A 20023-nucleotide genomic window follows, 5' to 3' on the forward strand; every position below is an offset into this window, starting at 1 on the left:
TGGGTAACTTCATGGAGCAGGACAAGCAAACATGTCTGGGTCATGACTGCAGAAGACTCGACTTCACCTGAGGATCTAACACAGGCACCCATACCTGTGTCTTCAGAGGTCAAGGTGTGCCCTCATGCTCTATTCTACACCAAGGACTGGCCGGAAACACGAAGGACTGTGAGCTCATCGCTTCATGTTTGCGCATAAGACCCCTGTAAATACAAACACACGGATAATGACAGTTTATTAAAGAATTCAGATATATGTTCACTTCTGTTTTGTGAAAATAAAAAATATGTTTCCAGTATTTTTCCAGCACAATTGCAACTGTTACTCTCGCACCAGTAACAGAGCGCTTGGACTCGGCAGGCGGGGTCACTGGAGGTCAAAGTCACCGTGCATTGTCACGTGACCACCGAAAAAACAAGGCGCTATATCTCGGGAACGAAAGCAGCACAAACGCTACTTTCAATGGCACAAACGTAGCACTAACGAATGAGGTGGGTTTCATCGTTTGTGCTGTTTGTAGGGGGGCAACTTCACGGAGCTCAAGGATATCTGAAATGCATAAATGCATGCATTAACATCATGAACTATTACAAAAACATTTTATACAAGTTTAATTGTTCTAATTGACCTTTAAATAAGATTTATTTTTGTCTAAATTCTTCAAATTTAAAATTAAAGTGCGGGGATGTCGATATACATTAATCACTTTCGTAGATCAAAGTGTGACGTCACAACGTTTTAAGTGGGATACACCACGTCAAATATTGAAAGACACACAACCGAGTACTGTGGATTATAAAGAAGATTTAGCACCTGATGTGATTTATTACAAATCCAGTAATATAACATTCACATGCAAAAAAGCAAACGTAAGCACTTTGATCTGCAGCACTGATCTACAGTTTTAGAATTGGGTTTGAGAAGCTCAATATACCCTGGAAAACAGAAGAACAAAAAATCAAATTCATTGTTATATAATAGTTTATTGCACGTTTGGGTAATTTGTCGCGACGTATTCTGGGATGGTTTTACCGGAAGTCGGCTGTTGCAAAGTGGTTCCAGTATGGCGGAGTGTTGCTCAAAAAGCAGGTAGTGTAAGGCAATACTTATTTTACTAAAAGTATGTATGCCATGCTTATTTTTCTCTTTAATATAACCTTAGTCTTATCCACCCTTGCAAGCTTTTTTAACAGGTGTCAATATCGATCATTTTAAGAGGTTTTCAGGATTGTTACCTATGGTCTCCTCAACCAACATTTACTGTGATTGCTCGGCTGCCGATAGGTTCTTGCTTTTTATGGTGGTAGCTTTATTGTGTAGTAGTACGTATGCCTTCTTCTCACGCTCACATAATCGACATATAATTATTTCATAATTTTCTTAGAACTGCAAGATCAGTCGCCTTTTTTTTTGGTTTCGGTCATTGCCTTGTCTACTAATTCATGTTACTACTGCTACTATTAATCGGTATGACTACTACTAATAAAACATTAGTAAATTATAAGACATGTACCGGTAATCATATATCCACACTAATACAATGTTCGTGTTCAGATTGGGAAGTTAAACACCTCACTGCTTAGCTTCAGCAAATAGTAGTTGGTCTGACTGCGAAGTTCATTTACACTTTGCTCTGTGATTTTTTCTGATTGCCCTAGTTAAAGGACTCCTAAACGCCAAGCAAGTAAAGTTAGAATAATTAAAGATGAAAAAGGCCTTATAAAGTACTGTATAGGTTTGTAGTTTTTGTTAAATGATACAAGAGAAACCTGACGATTAAGAACCTTTGCATTCTTTGTATAAAAAAGTAATTCCCCACCACCACCTCTTTTTGTAGGTTTCTGCCTCTGTTAATTATGCTTTTTTTTATCTGGCCAAAAATATATTTCTTTCTGTGGTTTTGGCTCTGTAATTCATCTTGTTTTTAATTATTTGTAGTGAATGCGGAACAGGATGTGGATCCCAAGGCATAGGCGTTTATGCTGATGTGAAGGTAGTTTACTATTTCTGGTGGATACCTGTAAAATTATATCATCATGATGAGAATGTTAGAACTTTGTAGCCTGATCACATCAGATCTCAGAAACAAAACAACTCTGCCCCTAGTCACCTAAACATGATTTCAGTTCTATCTGAATTCAACTGCTTAATCAGTTTCTCATTTGTATACCCGATCTTCATTGTACTGGGGCCACTGCAGTCTAATGGCTGCTGCTTGTCATTTAGGTGAGCGATGCACTACAGTGCTAGATCAAGTGTGTCCACTCCTATATGTGAAGTGTTTTAAGGATCCTTTGTGAGAAAAGTGCAATATAAAAATTATTATACTTGTCAGTATATGAGTATTTTGGGAACTTTATGTTACAATGCCATGCCTTATTCATATCAGAATGTTTATAAGTGGTGTGGGTGAGATGAGTAATCCTAGTGTGAATGACTGCTGCCCATTTGTCACAGGATCTGCGGTAAAGAGACCTGTGAAGTGTGTTTGTAACATGCTTTAGTCTGTGACAGAATTATACCTTCTGCCTGGTATATACCAATGTATTCTTCTATACAAAGAGGGTAATGTTTTTAAAGGAACACGGTGTTCTACAGTGTTATACTGTACCCACAGCACACCAAGTCAGAGAGTTAGTTAGGGCATCACAACTCTGAGATAGTATTGCTAAGCAGCAGAAATGAAGTACCAGGATCAGGATTGCTGCTTCCTCTTCACAGTGTTTAGATTCATTGCTGCTTTGGTTATGACAGATTAAATACTACTCATCTTTTGCCATTCCATGTGCTGTTAAAGCATAAACAGGTGTTCTTTTAAATTTGGTCTTATATCAGTCCAGACATTGTTCTCATTGGGATTTGATTATGTTGGGGATATTATTAGGAACTGTAGCCTAAGCACAGACTAAATATAATGGAGTTTAAAGAAATATATAATAAAAAAGGAATATAAAGAAAACCCTGAAATCCTGGATTGCAGATGGTCTGGTCTCCCTATAGGATTACTATGGGAAGCAGCTGAAGAAAACCTCTGATCTCAAGAGCAATGCCTGTGTTTCCCCAGCCAAACCTACACCAGCATTTATCCGCAAGGCCCTGAAGGAAGTGCACTCAGAAGTCACCAGCAGGTGGGTTGTGGTTGTGTGTGGATTTTATCCCAGATGTTTTTGTCACACTGGAAAAAAAATACATGTTGCATTTTTCCCCATAATGTTTGTCCTTTTTGTGGTCAGTCATACTGATCTTTGCACTCACCTCCTACCTTTTCCCTGCCTGAGCTGTTCTCACAAAGTGGTTGTCCTACAAATCACGGGACACCTGTGTTGGGAGGAAGCCAGATCACCTTGTTCAATCTGCCCACTGCAGGTATTATGGGTGCGGTCTGGTGGTGCCAGAGTGCCTGGAGGGCTGTAGAATGCTGGACCTGGGCAGTGGCAGCGGGCAGGACTGCTATGTGTTGAGCCAGCTGGTGGGAGAGGAGGGGCACATCACTGGCATTGACATGACTGAGGAGCAGGTACTGTCCAGTGGACTCCAGTGGCCATGGTTCAGTGTTGTCTGAGAAGGGAAGGTGTTAGTATACTATTGTTTTACAATAGGACAAAGGTTGTAATGCACACGCAGTAGCTGAAGGCAGTTATCATTTAAACAATCCCCAGAGATACATCTGGGTTAGAGTCAACATGGTAAACCAGAATAGAAAGTCGATTTGAATAGAAACACATGGTTGCCAACCAGTGTAAACGCAAATATTTAATTTGTTAATAGAAATTTGCCACAGGGAACATTGTTGCATCCTAGCACCTCTTTTGAATACAAACAGTAAATCACAGAACAATAAGACAGCAAACCCTTTGTGGATTTTCTTCAGTAGAAATTCAAACCTTTCTTGTATATTCAGCCCCACGTTTTCTGACAATCTGCTGGGCAATGATGAGACCCGTACTGTGCTGCATGAAATTTTGTTCCATGGACCCACTAGGGGGAGCAGCAGTCAGATCTGTTTGTTTTTTTAAGGAGAAACCGGTCCATCAGTGTGAAATTGCTGAAGCAGTGGTGGGCTTGTGTTGCTTAACCAGTGTAACAAGATGCTGCATAGTTTGAAATTCATCCAGATTTCAAGTGGGACTGAAGTGCTGATTATTTTGGCAGTAGTTATTTTAGTCATTTCATAATGTAAAAGCTGAAATCCGTAAGATGTAAATGCTTGCATTTTCGGTTAAGACAGATTTCATGTTATACAGGAATCATACTGGAATGCTAGCATCATAGGCAACACATCTTAGACCTCATCTTAGAACATCTTAGCTTCACATAAAAATCCTTTACATTTTTGCAAGGATAATGCTGTAATTCATCATAATGCACAATTAGCTCTTTCTTGCATACATTCAATGAACATACTTGCATTAATACATTTGAAAAAAGTGCACATTTTTGTGAGGCACAATGTCCAGTGGTTAACATTGCTGCTAACCACTCACTGCAGTTTGAAAGCTAGTGGCTAGTATCATTGCTAACTGCAGAAACTGTTTAAAATCCATTCAATGTAATAAATACATTTAGTTGGACTATATTATAGCTGTCATTTGCTTTCCTTTTCTATGATATGTGTAACGATTAAATATGCCTCACATTATTGCCTTTAAAACAGTGACGTATTCATTCATTAACAAATTCTCACCTAATATCTTTCAAGGTTTTCCATGTTTGCTCCTCGAGCGGGGATATAAGATTTGGTTTCAGTTCTGATGGAGTCTTGGTCTTTGGTCACTGTGTATAAAGTCACAGAGTTAAAGTATAGTATTAATCAATCTCGATATCTCCTTTTAGCTGGAAGTGGCTGAAAAGTACATCGACTACCACATGAAGAAGTTTGGCTACAGCCATCCGAATGTGGATTTTGTTAAGGGATACATTGAGGCTCTGCAGGATGCAGGATTAAAAGAGAACACGTACGATGTCATCATGTGAGTCTCTTATTTTACTGGAAAGCCTGAATGTAATGCGTACTATACAGAATGATAGTTTTTTCACTGCATTATGAGAGTTCTAACCAGAACATTGAAACTACATATAAGAATTTTGTATTTGTTCTGCGCAAGGAAAAAGGAGTCTGTAAGCCTCACATCTCAAGAACAGTTCTCTATCAGATTTTGTTATAAAGCATTCTCAAGCTGGTGCATTTCACTTTTTAGTTTGGTAATGGCAATGCAGTGTTATGGTATCAGCATTGATGGCCTGTGGATTGTTCTGCAGATCGAACTGTGTGATCAACCTGTCTCCCAATAAGTCTGCAGTGCTGAGGGAAGCTTACAGAGTGTTAAAGGTAGGTGGAGAATCTCAAGAGTGTTTCTACTGGGTAGGAGAAAAGGTAGGTGACATCATTGTTGTATCGAGTGGCGTATGAGGTCACCTGAATTACCTACACTGTGTGAATGATTGTTTTGAGGTCGTAGCTGGTTTAGGAATTAATGCTCAGTAGAATTTTGTCTCTGATGATAAAGGTATGAATCTAATCTCTCAAGAGAAAGGTCAGTAGTAGATGCCCTCCACAGTTTTACAAACCGTTCTTTTCCGTTGTTCAATTTGTGTATGGGAAGACATCTGAATGTCTTGACAATGATCTCCTCTGAGGAGTGTAAGTGGCGTGTGTGTCAGTGTGCTACAGGACTGTTCTGTTTTCAGGATGGTGGGGAACTGTATTTCAGTGATGTCTACAGCAACAAAAGGCTACCAGAGGAAGTCAGAACGCACAAAGTGTTATGGGGTAAGGGTAACATTAGTTAAACAAAGCATTATTTCAGTAGTTGGTGATGGTGTTATAATTCCAACTCAGTGGTTTAATTCATTCTTTTTTAGTCTTTTTTCCATTTAAATATTTTGCTCGATTGTTAAACCTTTTGAACCCAGGTAATAATATAAGCATGGGTAATGTATTCATTTTAACATTCGCAAGTTATGTGAATAATATTTTTAATATATACAGAGTTCCACATCTTTGAAATGTTTTGATGTTTTTTTTTCCGTTCTTGGCACTGATAGACATTTTTGGCAGAGACTTGTACCTTTTCTAAAATGGACGCTAGCATGACTTAGAAAATGCTGTGATGAAGGTAGAGTTACTCCATGAGTTTTAGCTCCATTAAGGGCCACAGTAATGGAAATTCTTTCCCTTGTGAGGTGAATGTCTGGGTGGAGCCCTGTGGTGGAAAGACCTCCTGCAGTTTGCTGAAGAAGTGGGATTTGGCACACCACGACTGGTCACTGCCCATTATATTACCATTGGGAACAAGGAACTGGAGAGCCTGATTGGTGAGTTCAACGGGGGAAGTACCCAATCTGTTTTAACATTCACATACAATGCATCAGTAGGATAAGGCTGATAAAAACTGGTCCATATCCACAGTTTTAGTATTATGAATTCATTTTTACTTTATACATCGTTCTACATAGTGTAATTTGTCTTACTGCCACCGTACGAGTTTTTACTGTGTCATTAAACTGCAATTTTCTTTCCTCCACCTTTCCAGGTGACTGCAAGTTTGTTTCTGCAACCTATCGCCTGTTCAAGATACCTAAGAGCTGCCCGAGGGAAAGACGTCAGGTCATATATAATGGGACCATTACTGGCTTTGAGAAGATGCTGGAATTTGATGTGAACTACACATTTCAGGTTGGAATATGAGTACTATATCACTTAAATAATCATTTGTAGGACACCATTTTTATTTGGTCCAAAACCCTCAGATTTTCTTTGAACATTGTTTTCTTTAATTCTGTCTAATTAAAGCTGTTTTATTATTTTATTTACCTTTCAGGTTTAATTGAATTTTACCTATATTATGATTTAATAATTTCAGATTTCACTTCACACTCCTGATCAGGTTTTCTTTTAATTCCCATTCAAATTAAACAAACCTTTCATTGGTGGACGAGATCTGTGCCTGTGACTGGAAGGTTGCCGGTACAAATCTAGCAGCCGGCAGAGGAATCCTACTTCATTGGGCCTCTGAGCAAGGCCCTTAACCCCAGCTTCTCCAGGGGCGCCGTACAAATGGCTGACCCTGCGCTCTGACCCAAAGCTTCTCTCTTCCCGTCTATGTGCCTGTGTCTCTCATGGAGAGTAAGCTGGGGTATGCAAAAAGACAAATTCCTAATGCAAGAAATTGTATATGGCTAATAAAGTGATCTTATCTTATCATTGTAAGCAAAGGTCATTTTGTGTTCATATCAAGATACAAATGCAAGCCTCATCAAACAACAGGGACCTGTTCACTTGAAAGAGTCATAAGGAGTTGTCTCTTAACTTGGCATATCAAAATCTTATTCCCCAGTGTTGAAGAATGTACATTTTTATTTAATTTCAATTTTGTGTGACTTTGAACTAATCACAAAAAGTTAACTTGATTATTAGATTCATTTGGACCTAATTATTTAAGAAATGTTATACCCTGTTGATGAAATAATACATTATATACACAGTGTAAAGGACCATCAAATACACACAATACCTATACTGTAGCTTAGAACAACTTGTCCAGCTAGATTTGGTTTTAGATAAGTGACAGATGAATGTAGTTTAAAGTAAAAACACAGATGTTTCTTTGGTCATCAACCCAGATTCAAATTCTTGGATTAGCTTGAGTTTTTATTTGTTTTCTCTCAGGAAGGTCAGGTGGCAGAGGTGGATGGAGAGATAGCGGCCATTTTGAAGGGTTCCAGGTTTGCGGAAGAATTTTCTTTCCAGCCAGTGGTGAAGACCCAGCCTGCCTCTACTGGATGTTGTCCTGCAGTATCGCAGGTGTGTTCTCGTTGAACTTTTCACATTTTTAGGACCTTAATACCTTAACTGATCAAATCTAGATAAGATGGTGGGTAAAAGTAGAGACTTGACGTCTTTAACACTGTCTACCAGCCTTGTAATGAAGAATAACTAATTAACCTCACTTTCAGTGTCAGGCCAGCTTCCTGATGCACTTTTTACTTCCTTTATTGTCCCAGATGGAAAATTAGCTTTGCAGACAGGTAAAAGACATAACACGATATAAACTACCATTACACTATAATTAACACAACATGAACCCATGAACAATTTAAGAAATAAAAACATACGTGCATAAGATGTGGAAAACAAGTTAGCAATTTAAGCGATCTTAAGAGTTTAGGAAAAAAATGAAATTGGGTTATCGGTATGTGAGATGGATATATAAGATGCGTGATTAAAAATAAATAGGGTCGAATAAACTATCATAGTGAGGTGTGATAGACTCAGTCTCTGCCTGGGTGAAGACGGAATCTAACCCTGCCCATTAGGGGGATCCAGAGGTGGGGTTAAGAGTTCACATCCTGGCACTGTAAAAGCTCAGACTTTGCACTAAGCTGTGTTTCTGCTTGGTCAAGTTTTTCTTTTCTAGGCAGAGTTAAGTGTGGAGAATTTCTTTTCTGTTTTCTTTCATTCTCACTCAACCACAACGGTCTGTACTTCCCCCCCTGCCAAGGTCCTTCTCTGTCCTGCAGTGGGGATGTGGAGCAAGCCAGCTGCAATCAGCCACTCCCACTCTTCCTCCCCAGAGCTGGGGTAATACAGGCTGAATCTCCTGCCTTCCTGGGCTCTTCACCCCCACACAGCAGCGGCAGGACCCGGTTAATCAGCTCTTCTCATTACTCCCACAGTAATGGGACCACGCTGATAAGACCACACAGCAGATGTGAACCAGATAAATATAACCGACAAAGCAAAGAAATAGGGATTTAGCACATTTGTGTTCTGGCTTCACTAACCACTCTGTATTCACTGTATCTCAAGGAGATTCATATTAAAGGCACAGTAAGGAGAGCCTAAAAAAACGTTTTGGAAAAGCATGAAATATCCTTAAAACTTCTGTATAAATAACAAAAAAATTAATATGAACCAACACTTAAGATGGTAGTATGTACATATCTTAGCTGCAATTAATAATTTTACACCTAATTTATTTTGAATTGCTTACTCTTATAATCATTTGTGAGGAGTAATGTTTGTAGTTTTTTTTTACTTTAGGAAGAGATTGGTATTGAAGAATGTCTTAACTTTATTGCCCTCTTTGCTCTCAGTTGTGGCACCCTAACATATTCAAAGTAGGAGGGCTACTGCAAATTACCTGATCTACCTGATTATACCTTCAGTACCTGATTATACTTGGTCCAATTTTCTAAATATAAAATCTTTACAGAGGTGATTTTTTAACTGGGGAAAGTCCTTGGCAATCTCCATATTACTGAGTTAGAACAATCTGACAATTAAGTTATGAGCCTTAAATGTCCGGAAACTTGTGGGTTCTAGAGTCCTGGGTAACATCATTAAACATGAGAAGCCTTGGCTGCTGTTAAAGTTGCTGGTCTGATCAGAGACTAGATTGACGACTCTCTTCAGTAAAGTAAATAAGCACTTGTTTAACATATTTACACATTACAAAGGAAGGAAGTCTCATCTTGGACAGTCTTCAGAAGTGTTTCAACCTTGGACTTTGAGAAATACACTTCTGTAGGTTTTACAGGTGCCTTTTAATCTTTAGTGTTTACAGATCTAGGTAGAATAATTGCCAATGACACAAATTAATAGTTGGATTAAAGAATACACCACAGGTAGATGGATAACCTTGTGAAACTTATGGAAGTATTGTTCATTGTTTTTTCGACTTTGGTGTACTTCTGGGTACCTACATACTGTGGGCAAGCAATCCATCTAATTTTTGTTGTGAATTTGGCGATTTGACAGCAATGAAGAACAAAGACCACAGTTGTTGAATCCACCCAAAATTGTAATGCTGGCTGGTTGTGTTTCAGTGTCAGGTGGTGCTGCCCCACTCAGTGTCAACAGTTTAAGTTTCAAGGCCAGTCAGCTGTGTGTCCTAGAGATGTAACCTTGCAGTTTATTTCGCTGGACCACTTTTAAAGCATTAACATTGAGATTATACTTTTGAATTAAATTTAAAAAAGCTGGGCGATAAGAATCATTGATAAACTTGTCACTTGGCCATTACTGTATGTCAGTCCTGACAAGGCTAATCCTAGAGGTGAAATAGTGCTCTGAGAGAATGAAAAAGACATCTGTGCGATTGCAAACTCAACGGTGAGGGTAAAAGAAACGTAAATATCTGGTATTTTGGTATTTAGTAAAAGTTTAGTCTGAGCTTTAAAATGCTAAGTGTCACCCTGTGTCTTAAAGCCTTGGTTCTACTTCCTTCCATGCTTCATTATTATAATGCTTCTTGTTTTACCCTTTGATAGCAAAACAAGAAAAAAAAACAGATCATTTTGGATTTTGGTGTAGTAGTGTCAAGCACATTGGCCAGGATGTCCCATGGTCCGCTTTAGACATGGGAGAACTATAGCTGGGAGTCCTCATTTTTCTCAATTTCATTGCTGGAAAGTGGAAAGCTCATAAGAAAATTAAATTAATTCATCCTTTAATGTATTATTTTATTTTGATAGTTAGTTCACTACGTAAATCTGCATCATGTGTCAAGGTGGCTGCCTCTTTTTGCACTACAAGCTAAAATGTAAATACCTTGCTTGGTGGCAACCATGAGTTAGACATGGGCTATGCTTATGCCTTTGGCACCTAGTTGAGTGGGTGATGCCAGTCGGTGCTTGTAGGATTTGTTTGACACCCACAGTGGGACTTTAACAGCAAGGCACTCAGTATACAGTACCTAAAATTAATTTGTGAACCTCCTAGGATGATAAATATTCTTGTATATTTTAGACCTAAAACGTAGCTAGATCTTCATGAAAGTCTTAATGAAAGATGAAGCTCACCTGATTAAGTTTATAGCACAAAGACACAAGATATATTTGTATTATCTAATTAGTAAAATGATCCAATAATGGATATCATTGTGTGACTAAGTATGAGAACCATTAGATTCAGTAACTGGTGGCACCACTTGTGCATCAGTGACTTCCACTAGTTTACCTGAGTCAGTTAGTCTCGCACTATTTATAAATGTTGATCCATTATTCCTTTCAGAACTGCTTCACGTTGGTAGCATTGTGAGGGTTTCTTTTCACAAACAGCTGGCTTTGGTTGTGCCGCAACATTTCAATGGGGTTCAGGTCTGGTTAATCAAAAAAATAAAATTTCTTCTTCAACCATTCTGTTTAAGATCTGCTTTTATGTTTAGGGTCATCAACCCACAGAATGACCCACTCAAGATTTAACTGACGAATGCATGGCCTGACGTTGTCCCCCTGAATGTTCTGATACAATCCAATGTGTTGGTCCATCAATGATTGCATTCTGTCCAGCAGAACCGAATGGTACACTCCCACCACTATACTTGGTGCTAGTTATGATGTTTTGGGTTTGGAACACAGTGATTTTTTTCCAGCAATACATTTCACTTTGTGGACGGAAAATCCAGCTTTTGAGAATATTCTTCCAGGAGTTTAATGGATGTTCTTTTTAGAGCGCAGCAGTTTCTGCCTGTCCTCCCAGGAAAGCCATTCATATTCAGTCTTTTCCCAGTGGTTGATGCATGAACACTGACATCTGTTGCAACAACAGAGGGTTGCTCATGTTTAGATGTTAATCTGGGGTTCTTTGTGACTTCTTGGGTGATTTTCTGGATTGATTTTGGGGAGTTCTTGGCAGTATAACTGGTCCTGAGTAGAGTCCTCATGGTCTTGAATATTTTCTATTTGTAAACTGACAGTGGATGGATGTTTAAAAATGATTTTTAACCCTCTCCAGACTGATAAATATCAACTACTCCTTCCTGAGGTCCTCTGAAATCTCGTCTGATCATGGTATGATGTTCCCACTTACCTGTAAAGTTATGATCAAAGTCTCAACGTTTCTAACCATTAAATAGGACAGGCACTTATTTCACACAGACTGATTCTTAGTTATTAATTTTTTCACACATCAGACAACATTGCAATTCCCATAATTATAATGGGGATTCATGAACTTTTTCACTGCAGTGTGTGCAGAAGAATCAAAAGGAAGTGAGAGAGCGTTAGGAGGCAGAGAGGAACATTTATTTTATGCTCTGCAAAGCAAACTCTATACCATTGGCTATGGCTTCTGTTTAACAAGTACAGTATTATTATGGAGATTTCAGTCTTGATGGGTCAGTGGCGCCCCTTTGTGGACAAGTTTTCCTGAATCTTTGTCTTGGATCTTTTTGATTTTTTTTATTCTTGTATTTCTTGTGCATCTGTGTTTTTCATTCCCTCTGACTGTTTTGATCATGAAAAGCTCAGTGGATATACAGTAGATCATCTGCCATATTTGCACATGGTATACACAGTTTTGGGAAGAGCTTTGTTTCCAAAATGATCCTTTTACTATCCTGTTTTGATAGAATGTGCTGGAAACAATCAGTTTGTTTGTCAACTGGTGGATTTGGCCTGTTGAGAAATGTCCAGTTTGCCTTGAATGACCACATATAGTCTAATAAGACAGAAGTTCACAGTGGATGACCTGGAGGGCGGTTGCATGCGCATTTTATTGCAGCTCACTCCTTAATTACCTAAAGCAGCTCAATGTTGGCTGAATTGAATCATTTTAACCAGTTCTTCAGGGGAAGGTGCTTTGAAGACACCTAGAATATCTGAAGAAAGAGTGTCCCACCAAGATCATGATTAGATACTACCACTTCAAAGAATTCATAACCATGTACTTTGTGTTTTTTAACCCTACGCTTTTGATGATAATTGCAGGTCATCTGTCCATTACCTGAAAGCCCCTCATTTCCTGATAAGGGTCACAGCAAGCCATAGCCTATTTTAGAAAGATAGGTTGTAAAGTGGGACTCCACCCTGGTTGACACGCCTGTCCTTTGCAGTTTACACTCAGCTCAGAGATAGCAATCGACATAGCCAGCATATCTTTTGAATGTGTGAAGACACTGGAGTATCTAGTGAACACAGGGAGAAGATACTTTCTCACAGAAGACATCCCAGCCTTGAATGGGAAAAAAAAAAATAGATATGGTCATCCAAGATCATGCAACTTTTTTGTGGACTCCCATATGGACAAATCAATATCAATAGGGAAGTAAAAGACATTTTGTTTACTCAGCTGGTTTTATGGGATCTGCTGTCAGAATACCAGGGAGTTTTGGAAATAACACTTGGCAGAACCTGTCCACATTCTTTCCTAATTACATCCAAGTATGTTAACTGAATTATGGCTAGTACAATAGAACTAATGTCGGCATCAGGCCCGGACCTTTATCTTTTTAAAAGTAGCATTTGGCTTTACCTGCAGAAACTTGACAGTGTTGGCCAAGTATATATATGCCTTTTGCTGTTTTATAGATGTGTGAAATCTGACACATCTACTCCACCATTTGGCATTGTCAGATAACTCATACTTAACCATCATTATCGTGCTCATTAAGTTTAATTTGTAGTAGCACTACTATAGATGGATGCATCAAGCCAGCATCTTTTGGCACGTTATCTAGGTATAATGGATTAAGTATCACTGAAGTGGTATTCTTGTAAGCAGCCTCAGGGCTTGCCAGGAGTAAAGTGTAAAATAGGGGAAAGATCAGGAACCTTGTACAGGAACTGCCAAAGCAGAGAATGTTCCTGCTGGGGCCAGAGGCATGTGAATTTATCAAACATTGTAACCTTGTCCGCAGCAGAGGCAAAAGAAAGATAAAGTTGGTAAAACATTGAAGCCCAATTTATCAATCACAAGTTTACTTTTTAGTTACACCTTGTTTTCAAATAGCGTTGTACAGGTTTCTTTTGATTTTGTGTTATTTTTGTTTTAAAAAATTCATTGTTTTTTGTAGTGTATACTCCAATAATGAATTGCTATGTGGTTTCTTGATGTATCTATTTGTCTTTGGGGTGACAGACTAGAGGAGCCCATTCAGCTCATCAAGCTTGTTTGTCGCCAAGTGATCATAGGATCTCATCTTGTTTTGTTACTGGTATTCAAGGATCTTATCCAGCCATTTCTTGAAAGGAGAAAGGTATCAGTTTTAGCAACATGGCTGAATAGATTGTTGCAGATTTTCACAACACTTTGTGTAAAAAGTCCCTCAGTTCTCTGTTTTACCACTCTGTAGTTTTCACTTGTAGTGTTCTCCGTTTTGTGTTGCATTGTGGATCCAGATGATGTCCAATTAGGTAGCTTTGTGGATTTTGACCATTTGAATTGGGTCCCTTGTAGTTTTATCTATTTGAAACTTAAAGAGTTCATAGCATGAGCTGCTCTGGGAATGTTTCTTTTCACGCTTCCCTGGGCTAATTCCATAGTCCCAGTATCTTTCTGGTGTCATAGTGACCAAAATATTACACAGCTTTCTAAATTAAACCTTAATAGTACGTTATGCAATTTTTACATAACATCCCTGGATAGAAATTATGCACTTTTAACGGTATATCCTTAATTATTTTTGATCATTTCTCCACATTGTGCAGAGTCTAGAAAATTAAAATAATAGGTCAACACAGATGTTATTATGTACATCGTAATCCTGAAAGCAGGTGCTCTGTAGATCTCCCTGTATGCTGTATGGAACCCGGCCCACAGTTCTGGCTGCAGACACTGGCACAGCCTGGATTCACTCCAGATGGTGGGACTCCTCTTGTTCTTGGAGTGGAGTGGTCTTTTTTATGCATTGTGCTAGCTTAAATACAATGGGTTTTTATTTTACTGATCCCTGGTTTGACAGTAAATTGCACAGTAATAGTCTCATACAGTTCTGTGTAGAGGTATAATAGCTCTGTGTAGAGATACAAAAAAACTATCCCAGGAGATAGTGGATTAAGGGAATGAGCCATCGTCATTTTGAAAAGTGCATTGAGAAACCTTATGCTTAATGGACAGTACATAACAATAAACATCATTATTAGTGCTCTAAACATATTTACAGGACCATTTCTGCACTAAAGATGTTAAGTAAGCAATTGCAGCATGTCTAGGTAGAATACTGAACCTAAATGTTTTTTCCAAGGCTTTTTTTGCTTAAAATAGTTTTGAATGACAAAAAACAAAATACAAATGACAAAAGAATCAGTGGGAGTACATGATAGGTTATGAATCAAGACGGGTAATAATAATTAGAAATATGTTGGAAACAAATTCAGCAATGTCCAACCCAAATGTCAAAATGTGAATCTTCCTTCCTCTTACTCTCCACATAAACTAATTAAGAAAACTGGACAAAATACAGTTTTATATCCGGCTCTGTGTCTTTGTCTATTTGTGCAGTGTTTGTGTTACACGTGCAGCACATTATTCCTTTGGAAATGCTGCAAATAGTGTCGTATTCTCGGTGACCTACAGAGAATACAAAACAATAGGCAATATGTGGAGAGTATTTTATTTATGTCTTATTGCATCAGCAGACATTCACATCTGAAAACATCATTTGTAGCTGCACAGTTGTTTCTTGTCATCTACCTGTCTACCCAAGCCCACATTAACATGTATAGATGTAAATTTGTCTTGGTTAATGCCGCTGAGTGAGAGAGCACAAAATGTAATCTTCTTTGCCAATTATTTACTTTAAAGGAGCAATATGTGTTAAACATTTACTTGAACAATAATCTAATACTACAGTACTTTCTCTCTTTTGTCCTCCCAGAAATATGAGTGGATTCATGCCTGTTCTTTAAAGTAGGGGGGAAAAGTAAGGTGTGTGTGTGTGTGCGCAGTCCTGCAAAAAGTCCTAGGATGTGTTATGGAGATTGAGGATGTGTGGAAGGTGTCTGTGTCACAGCCTGTATGTTTCAACAAGTGTCCGAGAGCATGAAGGGAGCTTGACTGAGCAGGCTGGAAACTCCCTGGCCCTGGTCTGTGTGCCATGTGGTGGACCGACCGCCCCTGTGCTGCCATGGTCTATCTCTTTTCCAGCTCTTCATTAAAGAAGAGGAGGCAACGAAGAAAAAAATGCCACTGTAAGGCTAGGCCTGCTCTTAGCCTGTGGTTGAGCATTAGCTTCTTCAAGTTCAGTGCACTTTTCTATCAGTTTAATCAGTGCTATAAACATTTTCTGCTAACTGCACATACAGAATGTTCGAGCTAAGCTTCTTATGATACAGATAAGATAAAAAAAATTCATTTGTTGGCTTTGACTTAAGTTCTTCTGATATTCAGGGTCACAGATGCCATCTCCTCAAACACTTAACCCCCTGGCCTCCTTATCATAGTATTTGGAAGGAACAACTCATCTTCACAGTTACTTCCTCTTCATAAGTTCTATCTGTACACCCATATTACATGTGTATATATATACAATACATAAACACATGCTTAACAAATCATGAATTAAAGGTTTAAGATGTGAAATCCTGCTCAATTCATGTGTATTGTGTATAAGATGTAATCAGGCTCTGCTGTGTTTATTTTCAGAGAAGCTGGCAGACACGATAGGGTCTGCTCAATATCAGAAGTGCTATTTTTTATGGCTGCATGAATTCTTGCTTTAATATATCTGGCATTAAAAACATCCATCCATCCTTCCACTCATTTCCTAACTGCTTAAACTAATACAGGGTTGTGTGGGAGCAGGAGCCTTCTCCAAGCAACAGGTGCAGGGCGGGATACACCCTAGATGGGATGCCTGCATGCACGCACAGGGGCAGTTTTCCCAGAAGCTGGTTGACCTACAAGCATGTCTGTGGGAGGAAACCAGAGCACCTTGAGGAAACCCACACCAACATGGGAAAAGCATACAAACACCACACAAACAGCAGTTGAACCCAGAGCCCCAGGGCTGTGAGGAACCAATGCTAATAACTGTGCTACACAGCCACCCCATTAAGAAGAAATAACAGACAAGACAGCTGTTTTTTTTTAAAGATGCCTAACTATGTACTGATCACCAAGCAAGTAGCTGTTTCCTTGCAGTTTTTATCAGGAGAATTCTATCCATGTTATAAATGGAACCACTAATATATACACACATCTTATGTTTCATAAGTGTTTTGTTTTTTTAGATTTTGTTTGAAAACCATTCCTGATAATCATGCCGCAGCGCAGTCCACAGATCGTTGATATGAGTTTCTTGTTTCTGTTAAAATATACAAAATTGTCTAGCACTGGAAGTACTTGGGGCGGAGCGGTGGCTCTGTGGCTAAGAATCTGCGCCTGTGACTGGAAGGTTGCTGGTTCGAATCCTGCGGCTGGCAGAGAAATCCTACTCTGTTGGGTCCCTGAGCAAGGCCCTTAACCCTAATTGCTCCAGGGGCGCTGTACAATGGCAGACCCAGCGCTCTGACCCCAAGCTTCTCTCCCTGTCTGTGTGTCTGTGTCTCCATGGAGAAAAGCTGGGGTAGGCGAAAAGACTAATTCCTAATGCAAGAAATTGTATAGGGCTAATAAAGAAAAATTACATTATATAACATTATAAGTATATTACTATCCTTCTTTTTCCCCAGACAATTGTCACAGACCCTTTTGAAATTGCTGATCTTCTTGAACACGGGAATACAAGACTCCCCACTGGAGGGTGCTGTGGTGCCAAAGGATTGGACTGCCAGTGAGAGAACCAGGCTGGAGTTGGGCTGCAGGAGAAGGGAACTCTATTGACCCAGAAAGTTTGTTCCTTGGTGGCTCACACAAGGAAGCCCATCTTGAGTGAGTTGCACCACACAAAGAATCACTGTCTAGAATCAGGCCTACAATTGTAATGAGTAGCTTTGTTTTGGCTCTTGCTTTATGTGGATACTAGCAAATTAACCCAAATCATTAGAATTGCTCTAATTATCTGTGTCTAACTGAACTGAATTTACATATTTTTTAAGTAAATTGAGCAGCATAGTATAAAGTTTAAGAAAATGTACACTAATTTACTTATATTTGAACTCCATATCCAGTTACGTATTTGTATAAGGGCTGCTTAAACAGTATTAAGTTATAGTCTTAAGATTTCAGTTTTACTCACCTGTTTAGTCTCATACCAACTGTTGCTTTCAGAATGAAACTGTTGCTAAAAAAGTGTCTTATGTTGAAAGTGATAATATGGACATGTACTGTATGAGCTCTGGATTGGCTCATCCACTTAATCCTGTAGCTATCACTTTTGGCACTTTTGGAAAAAGATATGAGACATGTAAAAAGAGCTACAGACAGCAGCTGCTGACACCCCCCCACCGAAAAATGAGTGTCAAAGCAGTAGAGCCATGTTTACAGTCAAAGTATAACAACACTTCTCGAAAAGAGTAGGGGTGTAACCCCGGTGTCCTGGCCAAATTTCCAATTGGCCCTTACCAATCATGGCCTCCTAATAATACCCATCTATGAATTGGCTTCATTACTCTGCTCTCCTCCCCACTGATAGCTGGTGTGTGGTGAGCGTTCTGGCGCACTATGGCTGCCGTCGCATCATCCAGGTGGATGCTGCACATTGGTGGTGGTGGTGGAGGGGAGTCCCCATTACCTGTAAAGCGCTTTGAGTGGAGTGTCCAGAAAAGCTTTATATAAGTGTAAGCAATTATTAATTAATTATTATTATTAACACCTGGAATGAAAGTGTTTCGATTATTGCACAATGCAGTGCAGGCAGGACTGCCCTCTGCTTGCCACAGCAGCTCCCTTCAGTGACCGGTGCATCTGGCCGGCACAGGCTCTCTTCGGTGTCTGTCTCCTGCTGTGCACTGCAGCTCTCCTGTGCGTGCCTTAGCTCTGCAGGACACAAGCTCATCTCCGAGGCCAGGTATGATGTTTCCATCTCTCTCATGTCAACCGGCCAGGCTGAATGTAACATCTGGACACTGCGGAACAAATAGAAGGGAGAAATAACTAATGAGTCTGTTCCTGTATCCAAAGGCTATGTTATTACTTGTGATTGTAAACATCTAGAATTTAGAATGTTGTTTTTGACAAGGACTAAGATCACGTATTGTGCTGCATTTTCAATCTTTTGCCACCGAAATGTAAAATGTTACACTTCAGTCTGAAATATGATTCTCTAAGCAACCCAGTTTGTGAAAAAGATGTCAGCTTGCCTAAGTGTCACCAGTTGAAGATAATTGTAACACAGCATGCACGCCTTAATTGCATGACCTTAGGTTCATGTTCAGTAAAGAAAAAAAAGTTGTTGTTTTTTTAAATCAGATTTGCCCCAGCAAAGCAAGTTCCAGAAAATAGATTGTTTTATGTTTTTTACTTCTGCGGTTTTTAATTTTTACTTCAGTTTCATTCTGGTAATGGTAAATGTTTTCTGTCTGTGTAGTCAAGGACTTGAATTGTCATAAGGGGAAAGTGCTCATTTGAAAAAAGTTTGCATGTGTAGCCTTGTATACTGGGGACTAAATTATAAAAACCCACAGAGAGCAGGGTGGGTATACATAATACACATTACCTTGCGTATAAGTTAGGAAAGTTTGCTGTTTTGGTGCCAACTAAAAATATCTTTCTTCAGAGATGTTGTTTCCCGCTTATGTTTAATTTTATATTTAATAATCACTTGTATCCATTTAATATACAATGTATATTTCACTAAGGGTGCCTCTTAATGTGATCCTTTCCTTCAAATGAACAAACAAAATAATTTTCTATAATTATAAGATTGCATTAATCCTCTGTGCAAAAGGCTGAACTGAACAAGGCAATAAACAATACTCTGCTATATGCGTCTTTTGGTTATTTTTGGCTTAAAACATCCTTTTTAGGCATTTCACATTTTATTGGTTCATGATTTTTCCAACACTTTCACTTTCATTGTTTTTCTGTAATGCGGTGAGCAAGTTTGCTTTTGTCACTGATAGATAAGATCACTTTATTGGCCATATACAATTTCTTGTATTAGGAATTTCTTTTTTTCCACATACCCCATCTTGCTCTCCATGAGACAAACAGAAGGGGACAGAAGCTTGGGGTCAGAGCACAGGGTCAGCCATTTATATGGGTTAAGGGCCTTGCTCTGGGGCCCAACAGAGTAGGATTCCTCTGCCGGCTGCAGGATTTGAACCGGCAACCTTTCAGCCACAGGCGCAGATCCTCAGCCACAGAGCCACCACGCCAATGCTTCCATCTGCTCTGCGTGTTCAGTGATGTTCAGTCTGT

At 39.1% G+C, this 20023-nt stretch overlaps 1 protein-coding gene and 1 long non-coding RNA gene across 4 annotated transcripts; one reads left to right on the forward strand and one right to left on the reverse strand.

Annotated features, from left to right (window-relative positions):
• Positions 1–471: 471 nt before the first annotated feature.
• as3mt (arsenite methyltransferase) lies at positions 472–17514 on the forward strand. 3 transcript variants are annotated; one of them, XM_088635671.1, is made up of 11 exons: positions 472–491; positions 1939–1993; positions 3001–3128; positions 3367–3517; positions 4834–4970; positions 5260–5329; positions 5689–5770; positions 6184–6315; positions 6534–6676; positions 7670–7804; positions 17395–17514. In XM_088635671.1, the coding sequence occupies exons 1-11, from the start codon at positions 487–489 to the stop codon at positions 17497–17499; spliced, it is 1143 nt and encodes a 380-aa protein (XP_088491797.1). In that variant the 5' UTR covers positions 472–486; the 3' UTR covers positions 17500–17514. The 3 variants fall into 3 exon arrangements, with proteins under 3 accessions (XP_088491797.1, XP_088491798.1, XP_088491796.1); XM_088635670.1 differs by lacking the exon at positions 472–491 and adding an exon at positions 784–1089; XM_088635672.1 differs by lacking the exons at positions 472–491; positions 1939–1993 and adding an exon at positions 781–1089 and having other exon boundaries at positions 3065–3128.
• LOC148661644 (uncharacterized) lies at positions 15322–18727 on the reverse strand. The gene is made up of 2 exons (XR_015939579.1): positions 18475–18727; positions 15322–18164 (listed from the first exon to the last, which is right to left on the reverse strand). It is a non-coding gene; the product is annotated as an uncharacterized LOC148661644 (long non-coding RNA).
• Positions 18728–20023: the final 1296 nt, after the last annotated feature.

The sequence above is a fragment of the Lepisosteus platostomus genome, chromosome 6, assembly GCF_059453375.1.
Source record: "Lepisosteus platostomus isolate fLepPlt1 chromosome 6, fLepPlt1.hap1, whole genome shotgun sequence".
Classification (NCBI taxonomy): domain Eukaryota; kingdom Metazoa; phylum Chordata; class Actinopteri; order Semionotiformes; family Lepisosteidae; genus Lepisosteus; species Lepisosteus platostomus.